Raw genomic sequence first — 27,619 nt, forward strand, 5'->3', positions numbered from 1 at the left:
CATGCATGCTCTGTGTAATTGAATCACTAATTAAAAGGGGCATGTTCAAAATAATAGCAGTGTGGATCTCAATGAGTGAGGTCATTCATTCTTTGAAAAACAGGTGGCAATTATTGCCTTTATTTAAGGAAGGAAGGCAGCAAATGTTGTACATGCTGGTTACAGTGCATTTCTCTCTGAAATTCTGAGGAAAATGGGTCGTTCCAGACATTGTTCAGAAGAACACTGTACTTTGGCTACAAAGTTGATTGTAGAGGGGAAAACATATAATGAATGGCAACTAAAACCTGAAAAAAAGCGTGGAAGAAAGCAAAAAACTACCATTCGATAGCCAAAATGGCCGGCAATCAGCTCCAGGAAAATCAAAGAAGGTCTAAAGTTACCTGTGAGTACTGTTACAATTATAAGACGCCTATGTGAAGCCAAGCTATCTGCAAGAAGTCCCCGCAAAGTCCCACTGTTGAAAAAAAGACTTGTGCTGAAGAGGTACAAATTTGCCAAAGAGCACATTGACCGGCCTAAAGAGACATTTTGTGGACTGATGAAAGTAAGATTGTTCTTTTTGGGTCTAGTGGCCGGAGACAGTTTGTCAGACGACCCCCAAACATTGAATTCAAGCCACAGTACATTGTGAAGACGAGTGTAGCATGGTGGCGCAACATCATGATATGGGGATCTTTCTCATACTAAGGTGTTGGGCCTATTTATCGCATACCAGGGATCATGGATCAGTTTGAATACATCAGAATACTTGAAGAGGTCATGCTGCCTGATGCTGAAGAGGAAATGTCCTTGAAATGGGTGTTCCAACAATACAACGACCCCGAACACGCCAGTAAACGTGCAACATCTTGGTTCCAGACCAACAAGATTGACGTTATGGAGTGGTCAGCCCAATACCTGGATCTTAATCCAAAAGAAAACTTGTGGGGTGACATAAAAATGCAGTTTCCGAGGTCAAACCAAGAAACTGTGGAATGTAGTCCAATCCTCCTGGGCTGGAACACCTGTTCACAGGGCCAGAAGTTGGTTGACTCCATGCAACACAGATGTCCAGCAGTTCTCAGAAACAGCGGTTATACAACGAAATATTAGTTAAGTGATTCAAAGGAAAGCAAAATCTTCAAACATTTTTCAGTTTATATAGTGAATGTTTGAGTTTGTAAAGAAGAATACAAACACTGCTATTTTTTTGAACAGTCTAATATGCACTTTTCTTTTTTATATCACAAATGTGATATATTTTTCTTCATGTTTCAATTTGGAATAGAATGTGTAGTGTTCCCAATGCATTTGTGTGTATGGAAATAAGGCTACTTTCACACTAGCGTTCGGGTTTCCGCTCGTGAGCTCCGTTTGAAGGGGCTCACGAGCGGACCCGAACGCTTCCGTCCAGCCCTGATGCAGTCTGAATGGAGGCGGATCCGCTCAGACTGCATCAGTCTGGCGGCGTTCAGCCTCCGCTCCGCTCGCCTCCGCACGGACAGGCGGACAGCTGAACGCTGCTTGCAGCGTTCGGGTGTCCGCCTGGCCGTGCGGAGGCGTGCGGATCCGTGCGGATCCGTCCAGACTTTCAATGTAAGTCAATGGGGACGGATCCGTTTGAAGATGCCACAATGTGGCTCAATCTTCAAGCGGATCCGTCCCCCATTGACTTTACATTGAAAGTCTGGACGGATCCGTACTAGGCTATTTTCACACTTAGCTGTTCTATGCTAAAAATAATGCAGACGGATCCGTTCTGAACGGAGCCTCCGTCTGCATTATTATGAGCGGATCCGTTCAGAACGGATCCGCCCGAACGCTAGTGTGAAAGTAGCCTAAAAGCTATTAGAAGGATTTGGAGCTTTATTCACTTTGTTAAACACACTGCAATTATTTTGAACACAACTGTACATCATCATTATCATCGAGTACTGTCTGCACGTCACTGATGTCCTCCTCAACGGTCTCTGGGTTTGAGGAGCCTGACCACTCGCAACACCAGCTCCCACGCCACTCTCCTCATCACTACTTGCCCGTCTAGCAGAGGAAGCTGCGGATGTCTCCTCCACATCTTGGCTGGGGAGTAACTGCTGACTGTCCCCTAGTAGCTCGTCCTCACTGTATAGTGGAGCTGAGCCTATAGCATATAATACTTCTCTGGCTGAGGGAACAGAAAAGGACAGAGGCAGGTTGAGGACAGGTGAGGGCACAGGGCCTGCTCCCGGGCCATGCCAACTAAGTGTTATGTCCGACGAACCCACCGACTCTTGGCTGGGGGTGTCTGATCTCACTTGAACCGCTGGGTTGCTGGTCAAGACACTACCGCTAGAGCGACTCCGTATGCCACGCCTCCTTACTCTGCTGCGACCTGTGCCTGCGCCAGAAACATTTAGGCCTCTGCCACGCCTGCTGACGTCTCTCTCTGCACTAAGTGCACTGGAAAATAGCTGAATCCAAGATGGCTGAGGCTATTTTTAGGGCTGTGACATCACAGGGTTGGCTGGCTGCTGATTGGCTGCATGCATGGCATTGTGGGTGATCCCTCGTTCCCAGCTCCATGTCCTAACATGTGCAGTAGCCATTTTAGCGTGAGGAGATTCGGAGCGAATCTAATTTTTCCTGAAATTCGGATCGAATTCCACTTCGTCAACTTCAATTCGCTCATCTCAAGTTACCTTCACACACAATTTTTCACTGCTTGTTAAAAAAAAGTCATGAAGTTCCAATGTTTTTTTTATTTTTTTTCACAAATCTTATAAGAATGGTATTGACAATTTTAGGCTGGTTTCACACGAGCGAGTTCAATGTGTTGAACTCGCAGCGTGTCTGCGAGAGCTCCTGTCCTGACTTGCATAGCACTGATAGGATCACATAGCATTATATTGATTTATGATGCTATGTAACCCCTAGAGTTTTGGAATGTATTTTAAACTGACAGCATTATGTCAGTGTTATACAATACATTCCAGAAGGGTTACATAGCATCATAAGTAAATATAATGCTATGCGATCCTCTCAGTGCTGGGAAGTCAGGACAGGAGCTCTCGCAGACACGCTGCAAGTTCAACGCATTGAACTCGCTCGTGTGAAACCAGCCTTGGGCAGAGAAAATCCTCTCATACACAACAATACAGCCTGTGGCTCCCGGTTAATGATTCTGCCTCCCATACAGCAGGGCCTGACTTTGAGTCTCAACAGGGATGATGTGAAACCTGAGGCTGGAAATATTTTTAAACAGTTGCAGGATAAAAAGGGTAGTGTACCATGCTTTTGTATCTTTTCTTCCCAAACATATATGTTAAATGAAAGGCAAAAACACAATGTCAACCAAGCCCAACATGAAGATCTTAGCAGTGCTTACCTAGCAGATCCAGCTCCAGTTCACTTGATCAGTTTTGTTTATCCAGCTGCAGTGATGATGAAACATCAAGAAAAAGTTACCACTGCAGCCAATCACTGGCCTCAACAGTGTACCCAAGAAGCTAGTGATTGGCTGCTGTGGTCACATGTTGGTGATGTGATGTCACTTCTGCCGCAAGGTATTAAAACTCTGTTCGGAGAATTGGCTTTGCTAGTTAAATACTGCTCAATTCTTCATTTAGGCTACTCTGCGGAAACTAGATAACCTGTTTAAATACAATACGTCATCTACCCAACACTACTTAGTGGTGGGAGGGCACCTGAGGTCTTGACAATCTGCACGAGTACTATGAATATAGCAGTGTCCTGTGTAGGTTCTCCTATGGTCCTGTTTATGAGACACTACACAAAAATGCAGGAAACCGCATTGGGCCCAGGCTTTTGCCAGACATGGTCGGGAGCTGATGCCAACAATGAACAAACCTAAAGAAAAAACACCACAAAAAAAGGTAGCAAAAAGCAAACGATGTGTATGTAGACTTGCTACAGAGTATTCCTATCCACAGAAAGGGGAGGGGGGGAGGGAATAATTGGGACCACCACCAATCACAAGGACCTTACACTCTGACATTGGAGTGGCTGGTTGAGCATGCGCTGTGCTTCTTCATTCATTCTATATGTTCGGGGTTCCTGTTCTCATAATTGGTGGGGATTCCAGCAGTTGGACCCCCTGTGGACATCATACAGGATGTCAATCAGATTGATTTGTTTACATGGTGAACACAAGTCGTGAGGGTCCAAATTGAAAAAAAAAAAATTGCTTGAGGGAAGATGTACTGTACATACATGAGGTAAGTAACTACATGAGCATATGTATTAGAAACCATAGTGACCCTGGAAAAAACCCTTAAAGTCAGTTTACATTATTGATTCACAGCTCAGAAGCGTAAATCAGATCCAGCAGATCCATGTATACTTCAGATACAGCCGAGATGAGTTTACTGGCAGTACTTTCTGTGGATATCCGCCTCTTGTCGGAAACAATCCAGTAGAGATGTCGTAAGCGTCTGCACACCGACTCCAGTCGCCTCTGCTGATACCTAGTATTATGTGCCATTAAGAAAGATCTCAATCTGATGCCTCCACCTCTGCACACTGACGGGGGATTAGTAACATAAAGTTGTGCCTCCTGTTACCATGGCAACACATAATCAATCTCGTGACTATTAAGCTGCTACTGTTATTGCTGTCCAAATAAAGGGTAAAAGCCTAATATTGATTTTTATTTCTTCTTGGAGATCAGCTTAAAAAAGCAAAGCACAAAACCTGTAACAGGCGTCAGTGTAACCAATAGCAACCACTTGGTAGTTTTAGATACAAGGCCAATATTGTGGCGCCTTATAATAAACAGCTTGGTGTCGAAGACCATTCAGACTCTCCAATTACATGCTATTATATCAGTAGTCTTGTGACGGATGTCATGATAACTTCAGACCACCGATACTCATCATGGAAAGAGGAAGTCAGAAACTGGCCTCCAGCGATCCTGCCGATGCTTTAAAGGGAAACTGTCATATCTTTAATGCTTCCCTTACAGAGGGCACCAAAAAGTAGTGATAAACATGAAGATTTCAGCAGTCTGTCACTCAAATGCTCATTTACAGTAGCTGCCAAGAATTTACAGTGTAACACTGGCTGTGTCCTCCCGGGAAGTCGCCGGCTGCCAGCGAACAGTCACGCTGTTGAGTTCCCCCTTTCCCTGCTCGGGGGGGGGGGTGGAACTCATCAATAACTGTGACTCTTCTCGGACACGCACAGTCAGCATTAGGCCTCATGCACATGGCCTTTGCCAGGCTGTGCCCATATTGCGGCCCGCAATATACGGGCACCAGCCGTGTGCACACCGCATCACGGATGGTACGGTTCAGAACAGAGAAGTTGAACCCCACAGGGTTTCTCTCTGTGCCTCCGCACTGCAAAGAAACAGAACATTTTTGTGGTGCAGACGGACCCAGACCCATTTAAGTTGAATGGGTCTGGGTCCGTCTGCGGCAGCCGCATGGATGTTGCCCGTGCATTGGGGAACGCAAATTGCAGTCACCAACGCACGGAACGGCAGTGTGCATGAGGCTTTACACTGTAAATATTAGACACCTCTGTGAATTAGCATTTGGACCACAGAAATCTGTATGTCTGTCAGTACTTCTTGCTGCCTCTGTAAGGGCAGCCTAAAGGATGTGATAGGTCCATTTAAATTGTCAGTCTGTTTCATCTGCACCTACCAGCCCACTCCATTCTGCAGGACAAGCAGTAAGGTTATGTAAATCAAGGAAGTAGCAGGCATCACCGATTTTTAAGCACCTAGTTCCAATCTGAAGCTTGTGGGAGAGGCCTAGAAGTAGACTGAAAGCAAATATTTTTAGCCACATGAAACAAAAGTTGTCTCCTGTTTATCAATGTGGCAGTTATCACTTTTCTCAAACTGAGAAGCCTTGGTTTATCACTCCGGCAGATTGCCATGCGCCTAGGTCAAGATGTCAGCACTGTCCAATGTTGCTTGTCCGTTTGGTTGGAATAACAACGATGAACTGGAATGACAGGACCATTCTGGTGCACAGCAAGACAGCAATGGAGGTCTGTCCTCTTCAGTGAGGAGTCCCACTTTTGTCTCGGATGCAATGATAGCCAGAGATTGGTTTGGAGACCACATGGGCAAAAAGGCGCTTTCACAAGGGAAAGTCACACTGGTCCTACTCAAGGGATTATGGTTTGGGGTAGTATAATGTATAGTAGTCTTCATTTCAGGTACACTAACAGTTTGGCCCTTCATTTATTTAGTCCTGGAACCAGTGGTACGGTCATTTCTCCAAAGTGTCCCGGGAGCAGTTTTTCAACAGCTGGCCAGGCCACAAGTTGCTTGTGCTACTGTGAGGAGCCTGCATAGCCTACATGTGCTACCATTGCCTGCTGTGTATTTAGCCTTTACATCGAGCACATCCGGGATGTCATTAGTCGGCAACTGCAAATGGAGCTGCCAGCAGTGGATCTTGATGATTTGTGTGCACAACATTCCTCAGACAACCATTAATAACTTCATTGATAGCAAGCCAAGGCCTGTAAATGTGTGTGTTTGTGTTTTTCTCTCTGTGTGGCGCTCATATTCAATACTGAAAAAATGTTTTGAATATTTAGTTTCCATTTTACTTTTATTTTTTTGCATATCATTAAAAAGTCTATTGATCCTGTGATTTCCATAATTCATATCACTGAAGTGCCAGAACCATACTAGCAAAGTATGTTTTCATAGACAGCATGGACTTAAAACATTTCTTTTATTAATTATAGAGATAAAAAAACAATAATGTGGGTTTCTGTCACCTGAAAAATGGGGGTATTAAGCTGGCTGACATTAGTGATGTGCTAATGTCAGCTGAACATAACTATATTAGTGCCATCTGACTGCCTAAAGCCTTTATAAGAAAAATGAACTTTTATAATATGCTAATTAGCCTTTAGGAGCGGGAGGGGCGACGACGACGACGTTGCACCTGCTCCTAGACCTAGAGGCTCCGTTTGCCCACCTCTTTTCACGCCCTTCTTGATTGACAGGGCCGGTCAGGGCAGTGCTGCTCTCCTCCCGCCGGCCGTGGCACTAATATAGTTATGTTCAGCTGACATTAGCACATCGCAAATGTCAGCCAGCTTAATACCCATTTTTCAGGTGTCAGAAACCCTTTAAACAGACAATGGGGCCCACAAAAATTTATGAAAAAAACTAAGACAAAAAGAAAAAAATGGCAAAAGAGGAATAGGCTAGAAGGTGCATAAAGAAGGGGATACTTTCCCTATAGTAACCTAGCTACCACTAACCGCAGGGAATCACCCTGATGGTGGGTGAAACTTGCATAGGAACCCACCTCTCAATTGCCCTCACTAGGCTTGAACAAATGATAGATCAAAAACTGATTGTTAATGCGGTTTCAGTACAGCATTAAAATTTATGTATTTCTTGCTTGAAGTCGCGTAAGACTTTAGTGAATTACTACTGTATTCAGATCTGTTTATTTAAAAACAATTTAAAATAGGAATCCAAAGTGGGCTTTGGTACTGGCTGGTTCCTCAGTGCTAAAGCCCACTTTGGATTCCTATTTTAAATTGTTTTTAAATAAGCAGATCTGAATACAGTAGTAATTCACCAAAGTCTTGCGTGACTTCGGGCAAGACTAAGTTTGGCTCCACAAAAAACAGCATTAACATTTAAGTTTTTGAACGAATCAACTTTGGATCTATGATCCGAAGCTCAATTTGCTCAAGCCTAGCCCATACACACCCTACACTATCCTAGCACATTTCTCCCTGTTGGGTTCATTTAGGGGACCGATAGTATAGAGGATATAGGAGATTATACAACACACAATGAGGGGAAATAAACCAAACAATAATGCAATGCACTGAAACAACAGACCAGACCAAAATACCTATAATAGTGAAGTGAATTACAGCGGTCCCTCAAGTTACAATATTAATTGGTTCCAGGATGACCATTGTATGTCGAAACCATTGTAACTTGAGTAATCAGTTCCAAAGCCCCAAAAATGTCACCCAAGATAAGAGAAAATAAAGATTTAAGAAAAATAGGCAGATAACTAAGATAGATAAAACAAGTCCTTAATATAACAGTCAGGAATAGCTGGTAACTAGCAACTAATACAGCTATTTTACCAGAGAAGTGACCTTGATTGGTTGGATCTGAGTCTGAAGCATTGTATGTTGGGTCTGGTTTCAACTTACGATGGGTCAAAAAAAGACCATTATATGTTGAAAATACTGTATCCTGAGGCCATTGTATCTTGAGGGATCTCTGTATATCCAAGGTACCAAGCAGTATTCGATGAAATGCAGCATGGTATTTCAGATTGGCATAATTACAGTGACAAATGGTATCACACCAAGTGTATAAGTAACCCATCAATGTTGAATTGGACTGTCTAAGTCACCTTTGCCCAAATTAAATATTAAGTCAGCTCAAGATAAGATGGTATGACCCAAAGACAGAAGCCACAGTAATAAATAATGGGCAGCAGCAATGCATAGGTCCACAATTGGACCACCCACATGATCCAATGATATGGAAGTCAGTCCAGTGTCAAGAATCCATTGGTGGCAATGTATGATCAGCCTGGCTTGATGGAGCTGTTAGGATGCGTGCAGCCGATTTCCATAATTCCATGACTTTCTTCTTTGTGTTGCAATTTCAATGTCAAGGAATGTATTATGGTCTGTGTACATATGACTGATATAAACACATACAAACAATATATTTTAACACATTTTATTTTAGGTATGCTAAAACATTTTTGATGTGTATTTTCCCTTTTATGCAAAGCTTTATAAAATTATCCACTTCCTTACAGGAACAATAGGACAGGTTTACCAATCCTTTAAGCCCCCATAAACATTAGTGTAATGTAAGGCTACTTTCACACTGGCGTTTTGGTTTCTGTTTGTGAGATCCGTTCAGGGCTCTCACAAGCCGTCCAAAACAGATCAGTTTTGCCCTTAATCCATTCTGAATGGATAAGGATCCACTCAGAATGCCTCAGTTTGGTCTCCATTCCGCTCTGGAGGTGGACACCAAAACGCTGCTTGCAACATTTTGGTGTCCGTCTGACGAAACTGAACCAAACGGATCGGTTCTGACACACAACGTAAGTCAATGGGGACGGATCCGTTTTCAGTGACACAATATAAAACGGATCTGTCCCCCAGTGACTTTCAATGGTGTTCAAGATGGATCCGTTTTGGCTATGTTAAAGATAATACAAACTGATCCGTTCTGAAAGGATGCGTTTGTGCAGATCCATGACGGATCCGCACCAAACGCCAGTGTGAAAGTAGCCTTAGCCAACAATCTGATGTTTATGGGGAGCTCCCGACTCTTCCCGACAGATGATGTCAGGGGATAGAAGGGTCTGGCAAACTGAATTTTTCCAGCTACTGTTTTTGTTCTCCAAAGAGCTAAGTCTCTGGCAGCAGCTCTCTCCGCTTTCCCCATCGAAAACACATACATGCTTAGCCAAACCAAACATGTATCCCCCAGAATGCCCGGGCCCCTCCTCTAGAGCATACTTACCTGCTCCTCTGGATCCCTGCATCTCCCTGTTACGTGGATATAAACATCCGTCGACGGTGGGAGCAGCCAGTAGCAGGTCGTAACGGTGACCAGCCTCATGGCCTGCTATTGGCTGTAAACCCCCATGGGCCCCCTTCCCATCACCGGATGTTTTGATCCGCACGACGGGGAGATGCAGCGACAGCCGTTCAGGGATCTGGAGGGATGCGGGTAAGTACGCTCTAGAGAAGGGGACCAGGCATTCTGGGGGTCATTATAGGGAATGGAAAACCCCTTTAAGTATCTTTGGCACTGGCACACTCCATTTTTCATTACCCAGGAAAATTGTTGCCGGCATATTTCTGCTATGTTCAGTAAATATCTAGCTACCTGCATACAATTATGTTCAGCACATAGGTTTCATTGTTTTCTTTGAAAGCGGACTATAATATCTGCTCAGTATCATGCTTCTTATGTCTGGTCAGGCACTTACACTCTGTGTCTGGCCTAATTGGGAATGAATATCGTTTTACGGAGCATTCATTAGCAAAATATAAGCATATTTTTCCCGCTATTTATATTGTTACCCAAAGTACCACGGTCATCACTGTGGGTAACACAGTATATTCTGCTCCATACCTCTGGACTAGTGTGCACTTATTGTACAGACCATGTGGGGGTAGATGAAAGTCTATACTATTACACAGCCTTGTTTCTTTACTTGCCCCTGATGAACCCCGTAAATTAGCGGGGGATAACGCGTCGGGCCTGGGTCTAATTATGTGATACTATTGCCATGTATTTGTTTGGTTACCATGCTGGTGGACCACATACACTAACTGTATTCCTCAAATTTACAGCATCTCTACATATAGGTTTTCATTTAGTTTGGGTCCAACCTTTTGAAGTTATCATATCCTAGTGGTTGCTTGGTTAGCCTACTGGTGGTCCATATGCTGAGCGGACTGCTCATAGTGATATATATCTGCTACATACCCCCACTTGCCACTATATTATCTATATAAACTAGTTTAGGGCATCCCACTGTTAGACTAGGGTTCTCTCATACTGATAGGGAACTTACCACGTGAGCCCCATTGGGGACAGTGTGATGCTGATGTCTATAAAGCTCTGTAGAAAATATCAGTGCTATCCACATAAGTAAAACAAATAATTGTGGTGCAATTTAGGCGTAAAACAGCTCGTCTTAGGCCCCACCCCTTTTTATTTTGTTAAACCACAATCCCTTATTGGGCTAGGCATAGAAAACATCTCTAAATCTAGAGGTGTCAAATTGAGCAACATTTTAACGCAATTTATGCCAGAATCTACGCGCTCTCACATTAATAAACATGGGCCAGTAAGCTCTAAAGAGTTATTCATGTCTAAGGCTACTTTCACACTAGCGTTTTTGCTGGATCCGGCAGGGTCCGGCAAAAACACTTCCGTTACTGATGATACAACCATCTGCATCTGTTATGAACGGATCCGATTGTATTATCTTTAACATATTTTTAACAGTGCCAAAACTGATCCGTCATTGAAAGTCAATGGGGGACGGATCTGTTTTCTATTGTGGCAGATTGTGCCAGAGAAAACGGATCTGACCCCATTGACTTGCATTGGGGTAATGCCGAATCCGTTTTTCTACACATCCCCAGGACAGAAAGCAAAATACAACATGTTGCCGTTTGCTCTCCAGTCTGGGAACGCAACTAAACGGAACGGAATGCATTTTGGAGCATTCTATTCTGTTCAGTTCAGTTTTGTCCCCGTTGACAATGAATGGGGACAGAACTGAAGCGTTTTTTTTCCGGTATTGAGCCCCTATGACGGAAAGTGAAGGCAATCTGCAAAGTGATTTAATCATTCAAATGAATGGGTCCGTGGCCGAGAGGGCCAATGTACAGGAAAAAATGATCAGAGAGTGACTGCATATCATAGCAATAAGCTGTCACTTTGTGATGAGATTAACCCTCTAAAAGGGTTCTACGGGAAGAAAATAAAAGAAATACTTATTAAAAATACCTTACATTAAATATATATATATATATATATATATATATATATATATATATATATATATATCACTTAGTGTTTTTGGCTAGGGAGCAATCATCAGGGGAAATATAATGGCTGCCGGTCTATTAGTACACACAAAACCTGTCCTAATCGCACAGGAGGACAAGTTACTTCACAACACTGAGATAAAGAGCTACCTCAGCCTCCTCTCTGCTTTACTTGTCAGGGATTATGAAGTACATGAAATACAGAGAGGACGAACAGGACAGATGTGGCGATATGGGGCTGTGGTAATGAGCAGCAGCACTTGTATGCAGTCTCCATCAGCCACATCCACACCTCTTCTCTGTACTTCATGTCTCCTCATGACTTCCATTCCTAGAGATTCAGCTGAAGATCTTATCAGCTATATTCAGGATCATAATCCCTGACAAGCAGAGCAGAGAGGAGGATGAGGCAGCTCTTTAGCTCAGTGATGTGAAGTAACTTCTCCTGCTGTGTGATTAGGGCAGGTTTTGTGAGTACTAATAGGACAGTCACCATTTTATTTCTCCTACAGATTGCTCCCTAGACAAAACAAGCCATTATAAACAATGAAAGGTATTTGGGAATATACTTATATAATAAAGTAATATTTAAGTACTGTAATTTCTTGATTCCCAGAGAACCCCTTTAGTACAGTATATCACGTTTATATTTCTGTACATTGGCCCAAAGGCAACTGTAGGGTCCTTAAGCGGAGTGTCATGCACCAAAGAGCCATCTGCACAAAGCCTGTATGGATGCATACAGAGGTATTCACTCCTAGAAGCAAGTTTCTCTGTATAAAATTGGAGGCATCCGGTATTACAGTAAGGCCACATGAACTTCAATATTTCCACAATTTGTCACTATACAACTCAACGTTTCTGATACTTGGGATTGTCAGAAACAGCTGGAGGACACCGTATTCATCAGAGTTTGTAGGGGTTGCCACATATCCCGCATCCTCAAATACCACAAAGTACTTTAGTTATTTTATCTTTTTGCTCTATTGCAGTCAGATACGAAGGTTGAGGCTCTTGCTGCAGCCAGCTGTCTCACAACCAGACAGAGGACAGTGAGGAGAAGGAGGGGTGATCTGGCTGATTTTCTTGGCCACATCTCCCTTACACTTCATTTTGGCACTGCAACTTTTTAATGCACTCACGATGAGTGGGCGTAGCAAGGGCAGGGGCATCGACGCCGGCTAATTAATTATTATTTACACTAGAAACTGGTTAACTAATGACTGAAATCTAAAGGCAGCTCCGAGCTGCTGTAGATTTCAGTCTGGTGCACAGAGAGCTGGAGAAGGCAAGTAAATTATGATGAAACCAGCTCTTAAATTACATGCCTCCTCCAACAGCACAGGCCCCTAGAAAACCGCCGTGGCACACGCTGGCCTTGACAAATCAGGGCCATAGTGAAGATTTCCTTACATTTCTCAGTTTAAATTGAAAAATGAAATAAAATAGGATCAAAGGAAAATGGATTAGGAAGGAATTGCTGCAAATCTTTTTAGTGAATTTTCTACGTTTAGTGTTCCTTTATTGTCACATATCAAATGCGCCTCTCTTGTCATGTTTAGATATATTAAGCAACCCAGCCTGACACGTCAAAAATATTTACTAACCGATCTGCATAAAAAACGAAGCACGTAGAAGGTTTCACAACTCGCACAGCAGCTGCTTTGTTAATTTTTCACATACAGAATAGCAATAACAGATTAGAGCACGGCTGCTAGTTCTACCACAAGGCCAGGTAAACATTGCTTGGAAGCCACATGTTAAAATGACATGCTCATCTCTTTAGAATATAATCCAGTTTTTGGCTTTGGAAAGAGTGGCAACCGTGCAGAGTGAACCCAGTCATACACATTTTTCTCTACAAAGTGCGCAGAATGCTAACTCTCCACATACATCACATTGGGATTTGAGTCGCTGGAAAATTCAGTCCATAATACTTGCAGGCGCTTCCTTTATGCCTGGAACAAAGGCCAAACCAGGCCGTGGACGGTTTTAGAGCTGCTCCTTTTCCTCTGTGTTAGCAGTGGATACAGAAAGAATAGCTGATATGATAAGGGCTGATACTGGAAACTAGGATATAAGGTTGGCGCAATACTCCTTACAATAAAGACAAGAACATTGAACACCTTAAAGCCTTTGCTGTATGTTACAAGCTTTATTTTCAGCATTCTGCATCCATCGGTGGTTATATGGTTACAATGTCTGTTCCTTTTGAGTAGGTTTCTTCGGTGGAATGGAAAATGCTGAGTGGTGCATAGATTGCACTTTTCTTTTTAAAGTGCATGAAAGCATATTGCCAAAGCAAAGACTCCGGGATCTAAGTCAGTTTGTTTCAAGGTGAGGAATACCTGCGTGTGTGGTAACTGTAGATTTTAATACAATGATCCCAACAATCCAACACTAAAAGCTGCCCCTTAGGAGTTATAGAAACTCCAACAGGACAGGTCAAGCCCTCTTTGATTAAGACACTGTACCCGCCGCTTTTAGGAAAATGAAGAATTTCCTTCCGTCCACTATCTGCCACAATTAAATCTCCCCGTGCCCCAACACACATTCCTGCAATACAACGGAAGTCCTCGTTCTCGGAGAAGAAGTGGCTGATTTGACGACCCAGTTGCCCATCAGCTCCCACTGAGCCAATGGAAAAACCTCCTTCAAGATTATGCTCATACTGACGGTTTTCCAAGTTCAGGCCGAGTCCTTGAGTGAAGTATACAGTCCCTTGCTGGTCACATGTTACAAACTTTGGCCGCACAGCACTACAAAGTCGACTGTATTTGACAACTCCAAGGCTCCGGTCTACAGTCAGACACCACAGCTTTCCACCTTCCACATCAGTTACCACAAACTGACCAGAAGGCATGGCAGCAATTCCCCATGGTTTGCTTAGTTGACTTCTATGGCAGGCAATACAGTGTCCTTCCATTGTATATACCTTTACAGAGTTATCATAATTATCTGTCACACCTATTAGTCCATGGCAGTTCATAGTTACTGACAATGGAATCAAGTTAGGAAGATCTGCACCAAGGAAGCTTAGCACAAAAGTGTCTATTCCAGTAGGACTTCGTCTTATTTCTCTCAAAAAGCCTTTTCTGTTGAAAACCTGAATCCTGCAGTTACCTCTGTCAGCAACAAGTACCTCCCCTGGTGCTGTAACATGGATACTGACAGGTAGGTTAAACATTCCTGGCATATTACCTTTAGATCCCATCTTCCTCAGAAACTGACATTGCTGTAAGCTACATGCAGTATCTACAAGTTGGGTAATGGGAGTTGATGTACATGGCTGAACATGGCTCAGATCTTCTGCCAATGCCTCAATGTCATTGCTCAATGCCATTGGAAACTCATCTGGGTTAGGGTTATCTAAATTCACATTGTAAGGCTTCTTGATCACTTGACCTACCTGTACAGGACCAACATGTCCTACCTTGAGAAACTCTACGTCTTGTAGTGTAAGGTTTTGTGGTAAATTAGCTACCATGTTGGGTTCATCTTCCTCCACAGACTCTTCCAAAAGAGCTAAATCTGACTGTTTCATCTTTAGCATAAGGTAGTCACACCTTGATATAATCTGTACTTCAGCTATGTTGAGAAGGTAAGCTTGCTCATCCATCACCTGATCGTTTAATTTTTCAACCTCATACAAGGAAGATGTAAAATGCTTGCGTGAACGCGCTAACTCCTCCTGTACATTGATTTCTTCTTTACTGTAATCTTGCATAACTAATTTGTACTTGCACTTTACATGGGAGGAAAGGCTGTCTAGTGAGGCTTTTCTCTTGTGCAGGTCCTGAATGGACTGTTTAAAACTTTTAAGCTTTTCTTGAATGTTCTGTCGACGCTCATTTGCGGCGTCGGCCATCGAAAGTACAATGTGTTCTGGAGGATGATGCTCTGCTTCTCCGCATATGTCACAGATCACTAAAGCACAACTTCTGCAGTACCTCCGTGGCAGCCTTTGGTTGCACGTCCTGCACATTAATCCTGAGACAGCTTGGCCCAGTTCTGCAGTGTTCATGATTTTCAAAATTGTCAAGTTATCAGTCAGCTGGGATGAACCTGTCACTCGCGTTACCCGACTACAGAAAGGGCAGCGCACTCCATTAATAGCGTTGGCTAAAAGCTTGTCAAGACATTGCTTACATGTGGTATGCCCACACTGTAAGAGTTTTGGCCTCAACTGTTCTTCAGTGTATGTCTCCATACATATGGGGCACTCAAGCACTTCTCGAAGGCTATCCACATTCACAGATGGGGCAGAAGCCATTGTTTCCTGAGGGGAGAAAAATAAATATATTTTTATATATCAATTTATATTTTAATATATTTACATTTCCAAACTATTGTTGCTTTCTGACAAGCCTACCACTTAATTCACCAGTATAGAACTGCCAGAAATTTTTTGGAACTCCTACAGAAATTAATGGAGGGTGGCTACGCATTTTCACTACGGGGGTCCCATTCTGGAGATAGAAGTGGGTCCCAGACCTGCACCTATCTGACATTGGTGGCATAACCCACCTTGATGCTTTGTTCTGCCCTTTCATACACCAATGAAAGCAGGCTGGATATGTGTGGAAATCTTAACTGGTTACCCTCTTCAGGGCTGATTACATCTACTGAGGTGTGACCCAGAGATGAAGATGGCCACTGGTCCCTAGACCTGGAATTATCAGAACTTCTTCTGGCTTCAGAGTTTAAATTCTGCACAAAAACATCACTCTTACCACTTTTGTGGGTGGCAAATTGGGTCTGGTTAGGTAGGTGAGGAGATGTATGCCAGATTTATCATGGCAGCTTTGGACAGGAGTATTATTTCTAATCATGCAAAAAAAAATAATTAAATGTGTGATAAATTTGGCGCAAATTGTGTCAAAGCAAAACGGACTTCAAAAATTCCCCCGACAAGTCCCTCAAATGTTGTACTTACAATTACATCCTTTACGTTGGATTCATACATCGACAACCACACTAAAAACCACAACAATATTGCTAAATCAAATATTCCCATTTACTAATGGTAATAGTAACAACACACTCACATAGGAAAAGGCTGAACATTCGTCAGGAAGACTGGGTGGAATGGGTCACATTGAAGATTCAGCACGAGTACCTATGGCTAATCTAGAAAACCTATTTGAGAATTCAGGGAAACTGGTGTATGCAGTGACAATTTAAGAAACATGGAGGCAAAACTAATAGAGAGAAGCAATGCGTAGCTGTGTCTTAGCTAATCTCACAGTTGAACACTTGCAGCTCTACCCCGCCAGCAGCTCCACGCGATAACAGCAATTTAGCGACATCATTTGAAGCTGAAAACAAGAGCAATCTATTGGCAGCTACAATATTCCTAACAGATAAATTGTTCACCTCAGGTCATGCTTTGGAAGTGGCGCGAGGAAACGTGTTAATATTGCGGGCGCTCTCCAGCTGTGGAATTACATACTAGCCGTGCATAACTAATGCGTGACCTGTTATGTCTGCTTGTTACCGTGCAGCACCTGGAGCCTGGAATTAGCAGCGTGTGCAGAAGCAAACACCGTCCTTCTGAAGAGATCTGTCGCTTGACATAAATTAATGACACCTTTTCAGTCGGTAAACTGCTGGTGCTGCTGAAAAGAAGCATCTCACATAGAGTTTCTGTCAGTCTTACATAAGCAGGAACCATCCCCTGGGAAGGCCCCAGCAGAAGGACACACTAGCATCTACCTGCCTAATGTACATATTACGTGAGGCACTCCGAAAACAAACAATGGAGGCCATAATTCAGGCTGATGATAAACCATTGGTCTGTAGGCCTCATTTATGAAAACTCTTCAGTGTTGCTCAGAGCGACCAATTAAAGGGGTTTTCCGAGATTTTAATACTGATGACCTATCTTCTGGATAGGTCATCGGTATCTGATCGGCAGTGGCCCGACACCCTGGATCCTTACCGATCAGCTGTTTGGGAAAGTTGTGGCACTCGCAGTAGAACCATGCCCTTGTCACAGCTTACCCTAGGACAGTGATGACACTTTCATTGGTCACGTGGCCTAGGAGTAGCTCAGCCCTATAGAAGTGAATGGAGCTAAGCACAATACCAAGCACAGCCGCTATACAATGTGCGGCGCTGTGCTGGGTAAGCTGTGAGAAACGGTGCTCACAGGACTGCCGCTGCCTTCTCAAACAGATGATCAGCAGGGGTCCCAGGCACTCGCTGATCAGATACTGATGACCTATCCTAGGTCATCAGTATTAAAATCTCAGAAAACCCTTTTAAGTCACGTGTTTCTTTTTAAATCCTGGTCTAGCCAAAGAGGCATCTCCTAGAAGTCAAATTTCGACTTTCCAGATGTCATATCCATCCATAGACAGCTGTTTTGTGGTGCTCGTCACACATCCGTACAGAGTAGGATTCTAGCTGGCTCAGTGTGATGCCTCGGATGCGGCTTAGGGTACTTTCACACTAGCGGTTTTGTTTTCCGGTATTAAGTTCCGTCCGTTTTATCCTAATGCATTCTGACTGGAGAGCAATCTGTTCAGGATGCATCAGGTCAGTCCCTCTTAAGTTTTTTGGTCAGAGAAAATACCGCAGCATGCTACAGTTTTCTTTCCGGCCAAAAATCCTGAACACCTGCCGGAATGCCGAATCCGGCATAAATTTCCATTGAAATGCATTAATGCCGGATCCGGCCCCAAGTGTTCCGGCAAAACAGATCCATTCTATCTGGACTGGAAACAACCGCACACACAGAAAGACCAGCCCGAAGCCGCTCCAGAAGAAGAGGAGCTAAATACACTCCCGCTCTCCAGAGCTAACTTTAGAGACACTCTGGCATCCTCACTATCAGCTGCCCTTGAACCCTTAAGCTCCGACCTGTCAGCCATTAAAACAGGATGTCAAGCAAATATGGCGGAGGGTAAAATCTCTCGAGGACTCTCAGTCTGCTATCCTAAAGCACCAACATATCGGCACTATCCAAACAAATTTGAACTCTCTATACTGTGCACAGGAGGATCAAGAAAACCGCAGAAGACGCAATAATCTGCGTTTCCGCGGCATACCGGAAACGGTTACTACGGGAGATATCCCTCTCACAGTGACTCAAATTTGCCTTTCCCTATTAGGCCCTGATTCCGCCCACGATGTGATCTTGGAAAGGGCACACAGGGCGCTGAGAGCTAAGCCTGCTACAAACGCCCCTCCGAGGGATATAATCTGCAAATTCCTTACCTTCCCAGTGAAAGAAGCTATCCTTGCTAAAGCCCATCAGACGAGTGAGGTGAGGTGGGACGGCTATACTGTCTCCATCTTTCAAGACCTAGCTCAGATTACTCTACAAAAAAGAGCCCTGAAGCCCTTAACGGACTGGCTCAGATCGCATGGGATCCTATACAGATGGACCTTTCCATTTGGCATCTCCTTTTTCTACAAAGGTCGCAGGATGGCTATTTCCTCTTTTGCGGATCTCGATCAAGTATACAGTTGCAAGAAAAAGTATGTGAACCCTTTGGAATGATATGAATTTCTGCACAAATTGGTCATAAAATGTGATCTGATCTTCATCTAAGTCACAACAATAGACAATCGCAGTCTGCTTAAACTAATAACACACAAATAATTAAATGTTATCATGTTTTTATTGAATACACCTTGTAAACATTCACAGTGCAGGTGGAAAAAGTATGTGAACCCCTAGACTAATGACATCTCCAAGAGCTAATTGGAGTGAGGTGTCAGCCAACTGGAGTCCATTCAATGAGATGAGATTGGAAGTGTTGGTTACAGCTGCCCTGCCCTCTAAAAAACACACACCAGTTCTGGGTTTGCTTTTTACAAGAAGCATTGCCTGATGTGAATGATGCCTTGCACAAAAGAGCTCTCAGAAGACCTACGATTAAGAATTGTTGACTTGCATAAAGCTGGAAAGGGTTATAAAAGTATCTCCAAAAGTCTTGCTGTTCATCAGTCCACGGTAAGACAAATTGTCTATAAATGGAAAAACATGGTAACATTTAATTATTTGTGTGTTATTAGTTTAAGCAGACTGTGATTGTCTATTGTTGTGATGAAGATCAGATCACATTTTATGACCAATTTGTGCAGAAATCCATATCATTCCAAAGGGTTCACATACTTTTTCTTGCAACTGTACGATCACCTGAACATCGGCCCGCTGAATATCCAGAATTGGGACATAGTACAAGACCTCTCTTCTCTTCCAAGCCTCCCTGCAGCCGAACACTGGGAGAAACAACGTACCCCCAGATCAGTCAAGCACAGGAGAGAAGCATCCCTTACCACTCCAAGACGTCTACCAATGGGAGAATAAGAAGCCTTAGACCCTGGGTCTGATTTCCATCTCCTGTCTACCTCCACTCAATACTTACTTGGCTGTCCCAAATCTCTCTATCCTTTAAATTACACTACTGTCCTTACACCTATGATCTTTCACTTGGATATTCATCTTCCTACCCCCCCCCCCCCCCCCCCCCTTGACTACTGTTTCAAATTGTATTATGCACGACTACTGCTTTTTATTAGGGTGATAACTCTTGTTGATACCATATCCCCCTTGGATTTTACCATATTATCATGTGCTATCGCGCACCTGTTAATGTTTTTATTGTTTTCACGGTTCTTCTTTATTTCCCTACCTGTTACCTGGGTCTGCACCGATGCATTTTGCTTAAACAAATCATCAATGAGATATCCACTGTGTCCCCTTTGGCCCAAGGTGGTTCCATTATGGAAAGTTCAGCTAGATCCTGACATCTATGTATCGATATGATGAATAATCTCAAGATTTCCTCATTTAACGTCAAAGGCTTTAATTCGCCTTCCAAACATTGCCAAATTTTGTCCTTTATGAGGAAGAAACAAACATCTAAACAGGAAACCCATTTTAAATTCAATAGATACCCGGATCTTTCCCGTTCTAGCTTCCCGGTATAGTTCCACTGAGGGTCAAACTCATCTGCCTCCAGAGGGATCAGCATTGGCTTTAGAAGTAGTACACCTTTCCAATATTGTTCTCATCAGCAAGATGTTGAAGGCAGATATCTACTGCTAAAAGGTACTATTGGTAATTGTATGTACACCTTTATTAATGTATATGCCCCAAACGTCGACCAGGCAGCTTGGCTTAAAAGCCTTATTCCCATTATAACCTCCTTTCAGGAAGGTACTGTGATTTTAGGTGGTGACCTCAACGTCACTCTAGACCCTGTACTGGATTCATCCACCAGTAAGTCTGCATTGTCTAAAACGCTCACTTCGAACAATAAGTAACTCATTAGCCGACTTGCACCTGGTTGACGTTTGGAGATTGCTAAATCCTTATGTTAAGGATTATACCTTCTCTTCGAATGTGCACGGTTTATATTAGAGACTCGATTATTTATTCGTTTCTAAAGAACATATTCAATCTTGCCTTAACCCCTGTATCGACTCAATACACCTTTCCGACCATGCCCCTATATTTATTTCTATTTCCCCTCCTCAGACCCCCCCCAGGACATTTAGGTAACCCAGACCATATCTCTAAACTAAAAAAAGCCTTGGACGATTTCTTCACTTTAAATGCCCTCCCAGAAACCTCACCCCACACCCTGTTGGGATACCCATAAAGCTTACATGCGAGGACAACTTATTAGCCTAGGTTCCTATGTTAAAAAATTAAGAATGGCCCAAATCGATAACCTTCTCCTTTGGAGACTCAACATAAACGCTCTCTGACCCACAACTTGCTGATCTAAACAGACTACGCTCCAAACTGAAAAACCTATTAAATACTACCTCAGACAAACACTTCCTCAACTCCCAATTTATTTATTTTGCCCACGGCGATAAAGCTTCGAGATTTATGATGAACAGGATAAAACAAAGACGCTCCCAAAACTATATTTGTAGACTCTACACCAAAAACAGGAGGACTGTCATTAACACCAAAGACATAGCCTCTCAATTCCGAGACTTTTACCACGCTCTATATAATATTCCTAAAGCTACCCCCCCCCCCCCCCAACTGAGGTTCCTTCCCACTTGGAAGCTATACAGAGGTTTCTTCAATCCCTATCCCTCCCAGACTTGAATCAATCCCAAAGGATTTCCCTTGAATCCCCCTTTACGGCCAAAGTTGAAGGAAGCTATAAAACAACTTCCTAGAAATAAAGCTCCCGGACCAGATGGTCTCTCAGCTATATATTATTGCATTTTTAGTGACTCCCTTGTTCCACATTTTCTTACCCTATTTAACCAAGGAGTACCCTTAACCCCAGATATAACCAAAGCACATATTTCAATTATCCCCAAAATTGGCAAAGATCCAGCCTATTGTGAAAATTATCGTCCCATATCCTTATTAAACCTGGACCTAAAACTTCTGGCTAAAATACTCGCTAATCCTCGCTATTGCCCCTTTTAATTCACAGAGACCAAACCGGTTTTGTCACTGGCAGGGAGGGGAAGGATAACTCAACGAGGATCCTGAATGCTATCTTTTATGCTAAAAGGAAACCCTGTCCATTAGTCCTTGTCAGCACCGATGCCGAAAAGGCTTTTGATAGAGTAGATTGGGACTTCATGCGCCTTGCCCTTATGAAGTTTGGGCTTCCCGACCCCTTCATACAAGCGATCTTCTCAATGTATCTCAATGCCTCGGCGTCGGTGCTGATAAACAACACTTTCTCTCCCCCTTTCCCTATTAGGAATGGAACCAGCCAAGGTTGCACGTTATCCCCTTTAATCTTTGTAATGGTGATGGAACCTTTGCTGATATCCATACGCCAAGACCCCCTAAATTGAAGGCATCAAACTAGGCGGCCAAGAACATAAAACGGCAGCCTTCGCTGACGATTTATTACTCTTAACCGGTTTGTGTCTGACCGACTCTGCATTTCTGCAGGATTGTGGCCGGATCTCCGCAGGGCTCAATTATAGTTAATGGGGCCGGTGGACATTCCAGTTGCATCCAGCAGAGAATTCCGGTGGGCTGTTCTCTTCCGAAACAGCTTGCCGGAATCCATGCTGCAGATGGGAAAGTAGTCATTCTTGGGAAACCTGCTTAAGGCTACTTTCGAACAGCAGGGGATTTACCACGGGAGTACTGGGTCGTCTATGTTTTTCTTTTTTGCTGTCATTTTCCCTTGGCTAGATTTTTTCCATTCTTGGGAAACCTGCCTTAGGCTACTTTCACATTTGCCCTTTCTCTTCCCGCAGTGTGGTACAGAGCAAGATGGATCAGTCATGAGTCACGACTCACAATGTAAGTCAATGGGGATGGATCTGTTTGCTCAGACACAATAGAAAGCGGATCCGTCCCCCATTGACTTTCAATAATAGAGTTCATGACGAATCCGTCGTGGCTATGTTACAGATAATACAAGCGGATCTGTTCATAATGGATGCAGACGGTTGTATTATTGTGACGGAAACGTTTTTGAGGATCCATTACGGATGCAGCAACAACACTGGTGTGAAAGTAGCCTTAGTTGTGTTACAATATTTGTTAAAGGAGCAGTCTCATCAAAAACAATCCCTTCTACAATCAGCTAATCACCCCAGGTCCTACTCCCGGAACCCCAGGTACATGGCTGATTTTGGCAGGAGAAGCTGCGACCAGCCAGGCATTTCCCATGAAGTGGCCACTGCAGAAGAAATTTAGTATAACTAATTGGCAACGTGGCAATTATGGCCATGAAATAATTGCAGTTCTGCAACATAATGAGACTAACGTACGGGTCACAATTAAGGAAGAGCGAACTTTCAAGTTCGGTGTGCAAGGTTCGGATTATCTAGGAATTCCGTTATGGTTTCCACTACCAGAGACCATAAGTTATAGTCCGTGGTAATGGAATTCTTAGATAACCCGAACCTTGCACACCGAACTTGAAACACAGGTTGCTCATCCCTAGTCACAATGTGTAGTGATGGCCAGTTTGCAGTGTTCGCCGACGAACACATACGATCTGCCATCTTTATTCCCAAGCCCGGCGATGCAGAGGTAAGTCCTTACCTGTGCCTGCGCCGCGAGCCGCTCTGAAACACATGCGGTCACCGGGAGCAGGCAGTTCCGAGAACAGCCCAGATGAAGGATGTTCTCGGAACTGGTGACCGCATGTGTTTCAGAGCGGCTCGCGGCGCAGGCACAGGTAAGGACTTACCTCTGCATCGCCGGGCTTGGGAATAAAGATGGCACATCGGATGTGTTTGTCAGCGAAAACTGCGAACTGGCCATCACTAACAATGTGGTATTCATTTTCATTGTGTCATAGTCGGCTAGCTGTGCTCGAACAGCAGGGGATTTACCACGGGAGTACTGGGTCGTCTATGTTTTTCTTTTTTGCTGTCATTTCCCCTTGGCTAGATTTTTTCCATTCTTGGGAAACTTCTTAAAAGGCTATGGAAACCTTTGGGGTCACATTTTTATTATTATTGCATTGTACTTGTTTGAGCTAAAAAAAAAAAAAAAAATTTTTAAATTGGTCTTTATTAAAAATATGGAGTCATTTTTGTCTGTACGGAGCGGAGATGCTGTACTAGCTGCCTATGGATTCTCTCTCTTTTCCGTCAGTTAGGGAACTGACAGACTCCTTATCTCTGCTCTCTGGCAGTATAAACACTCATTACAGTTGAATGGTTGTCTTACTGATAAGATAAATAAGTGTAGATGACCTTTTAGTAGTTTAGAAATAAGGGTTATTAGATGAAAGTGAAATTAGGATGCACACTGCTAGAAAAACAGTTAACCCTTTGTGACAGAATGTCTCAATATTTTCAATAAAGGCCAATTGAAAATAAGATTTTTAGCCAAAAAATTAGTAAAATGCAATCATAAACAAAAATTACCACCAACCTTAAAGAGGACCTTTCATCGGTCCAAACATTGTAAGATAACTATCAGGCTGTGTAGAGCGGCGCTCGGGACCTCACTGCACTTTCTATTATTCCGGGGTGCTGCTCTGTTCTCCCGCTATGTCCCCCGGTATTCACAGCCTGGGAGAAGGGGAGGTTTTTTTTCTCCCTGGCTGTGAGCTCTGCGCTGCGATTGGACAGCGCTACAGGGAGAAGTAATGTCCAGGGAGAAACAGGGCAGACTCCTCCCGGTATAATCAAGTCAGCGAAAATACAGGGGGACATAGCGGGAGAACGTAGCGGCACCCCAGAATAATAGTAAGTGCAGTGAGATCCCGGGCGCCGCTCTACATGTCCAGATAGTTATCTTACAATGTTTGGAGCGATGGAAGGTCCTCTTTAAGCACTTTGGAAACCTATGGGACCATTTATTTTACTGAAATGTTTGTATTTTTTTTTAAATCTGAGTTTTATTTTTATAGTTTGAGAAATTCTGTGTAGCACAGTATAAGGCTACTTTCACACTAGCGTTCGGGCGGATCCGTTCTGAACGGATCCGCCCATAATAATGCAGACGGAGGCTCCGTTCAGAACGGATCCGTCTGCATTATATTAGCAAAAAAAAGCTAAGTGTGAAAATAGCCTCGGACGGATCCGTCCAGACTTTCAATGTAAAGTCAATGGGGGACGGATCCGCTTGAAGATTGAGCCACATTGTGGCATCTTCAAACGGATCCGTCCCCATTGACTTACATTGTAAGTCTGGACGGATCCGCACGCCTCCGCACGGCCAGGCGGACACCCGAACGCTGCAAGCAGCGTTCAGCTGTCCGCCTGTCCGTGCGGAGGCGAGCGGAGCGGAGGCTGAACGCCGCCAGACTGATGCAGTCTGAGCGGATCCGCCTCCATTCAGACTGCATCAGGGCTGGACGGCTGCGTTCGGGTCCGCTCGTGAGCTCCTTCAAACGGAGCTCACGAACGGAAACCCGAACGCTAGTGTGAAAGCAGCCTAAAGCATGCTGCAGAATGCCGCTCACAGTGAAATCCGTCCGGCTCCAGGCGGTCATGTAAGCTCTATTCTGTCTATTACCGCCATAAAACGTGGAGGGGGGTAGTGGGTGCGTGACTTTAGCGATGCTTATACCCGCAGGGAATGAAGAATTCAGTATGTTGAAATCCAATCCCCGTTTTCTCTGAAACCGCGTGCTGTCTGCATCTTGTGCGGCCCCACATACCGTGTGCAGGAGAGCACAGCAGATCATGGGATAGGCGAGTACTCAGTCTAGCGGTATCAGGCCGTGTGGGTGGGCACTTAAAGGGGTTTTGTGAGACTTTACAACCGATTTCTTATCCTCTGGACAGGTCATCAGTATCTCATCTGTGGGGGTCCGACACCAGGGTTTGAGAAGGCAGCGCCACTCACAGCTTTCCCTAGGGCAGTGACAACATATTCATCGGTCACATGGCCTAGGCGCAGATCAGCCCTATAGAAGCGAATGGGGGCGAGCGCGATACCAAGCACAGCCGCCATACAATATACAGAGCGGTGCTTGGTGAGATACTGCAAGCGGTTGTGCGGATTGTCAGGGTCCCGGGTGTCAGACCCTCACCAGTCAGATACTAATGGAGAATAGTCATCCACATATAGGTCTTGGAAAATCCCTTTCAAGGGAGTCTCATACTGTATGGAGGGCACCTATGTGGGCATCATACTGGGGGGGCACTGTATTGTGTGGGGGTACTGAGGGAACATCATACCGTGTCAGGGGCACTGAGGGGGCATTTGTACAGTGTTTGGGCACTACAAAGGGGGCATTCTTACTATGTGTGGGCACAAAGGTACCAGGGGTCTACAGCTAGGAATTTGGCTAGATGTGACACGTCGCTGGTGTGGGCATGAAGTCACGTGTCCGCTGTGTGACGTCAGCAGTACGTGTCCCTCCCATACCTGCCACCTACTAACCACACCCCTTATTATAAGAATGGGTTCCAGCACGGCAATATATATATATATTACACTGCGCTCTGCTCCTATGGGGTAAACAGCACGGAGGCGAATACCAGCGGCACCGCTCCCCCTGATGACTGCGGCGCTGACACACATCCCCTGACATTACACAGCGATACCGCTTACCTGCACCGGCTGCGCCACTCCCCAGACAGGGCAAAGCGCACGTGTGACGTCACTTCCGGTTCCTCCCAAAGCAGCACGGGAGATGTAGTTTTTGAGTGATGCCTGAGTGAAAGCGGGAAATTGTGTCTGGAAACTGTCTGTCGTTGGCCGGAGGAGCAGCACGTGGAGCTCCTGCTTCATTATCTGTCCGTGTGCCATCGGAGTTCTTATCACAGGGGCTCATAATGATTTGTGTATGGAGGTGGTATGAGCAGAGTGACAGTGACAGGGGGTCCTCTGCTCTCCTTGCAATAAGGGTCCATTCTCACGTCAATAAGTGTTTTGCAGATCCGCAAACCACAGACACATGCAATGTGCGATCCGCATTTTGCGGACCGCACATTGCCGGCACTAATAGAATATGCCTATTGTCCGGAATTGCGGACAAGAATAGTACATGTTCTATTTTTTTCAGGAACAGAATTGCGGAACCCTGAAAAACGGATGCGGATCCCGAAAATGCGGATTCGCATCCGTTACAGCCCCATTGAAAGTAAATGGGTCTGCAAATTGCAGAACAAATGCGTACCCAAATTACGGACATGTGAATGGAGCTGTAATATGTTGGAGCATTTGACAGAAGTTGTATGTCCCCTGCAGCGCCTCCACAGGGGAAATGAAGCATTGCACAGTGCCTGTAATGTGGAGACCTGCCAGGTCCTCCTGCATGGGAATCAACCTCCAATGCACTTGTGTAAACAGGGCCTCTAGCCAGGTGATACTAGTCATGACGTCACTGGGCCAGCGGTCAACAGCGAGAAGGCTGTAGTGCTGCTATAGCGCCGCTGCCTTCTCAAACATATGATCGGCGGGGGTCCCGGATGTCGGACCCCCGCCGGTCAGATGCGATAAATTATCAGTTTAAAGAAACTGCAGAACCCCTTTAGAGGGAACCTGTCATCGGGATTTTGTGTATAGAGCTGAGGACATGGGTTACTAGATGGCCGCTAGCACATCCGCAATACCCAGGCCCCATAGCTCTGTGTGCCTTTATTGTGTAAAAAAACGATTTATATATATGTAAATGAACCTTAGATGAGTCCTGTCTCCTCCATGCTTGAGAGGTGAGTCCAGTGT

At 44.3% G+C, this 27,619-nt stretch overlaps 2 protein-coding genes across 2 annotated transcripts in view; one reads left to right on the plus strand and one right to left on the minus strand.

Annotated features, from left to right (window-relative positions):
- Positions 1-27,619, plus strand: part of ASTN2 (astrotactin 2) — an 859,422-nt gene that overhangs the window by 638,688 nt on the left and 193,115 nt on the right. The gene's annotated exons all lie outside the window — the stretch shown is intronic.
- TRIM32 (tripartite motif containing 32) lies at positions 12,059-26,536 on the minus strand. Its single transcript, XM_044306148.1, has 2 exons — positions 26,504-26,536; positions 12,059-15,805 (listed from the first exon to the last, which is right to left on the minus strand). Exon 2 carries the CDS (start codon positions 15,797-15,799, stop codon positions 13,859-13,861), a length of 1,941 nt encoding a protein of 646 aa, XP_044162083.1. The 5' UTR covers positions 15,800-15,805; positions 26,504-26,536; the 3' UTR covers positions 12,059-13,858.

This window comes from Bufo gargarizans, chromosome 9 (genome assembly GCF_014858855.1).
Source record: "Bufo gargarizans isolate SCDJY-AF-19 chromosome 9, ASM1485885v1, whole genome shotgun sequence".
NCBI lineage: Eukaryota > Metazoa > Chordata > Amphibia > Anura > Bufonidae > Bufo > Bufo gargarizans.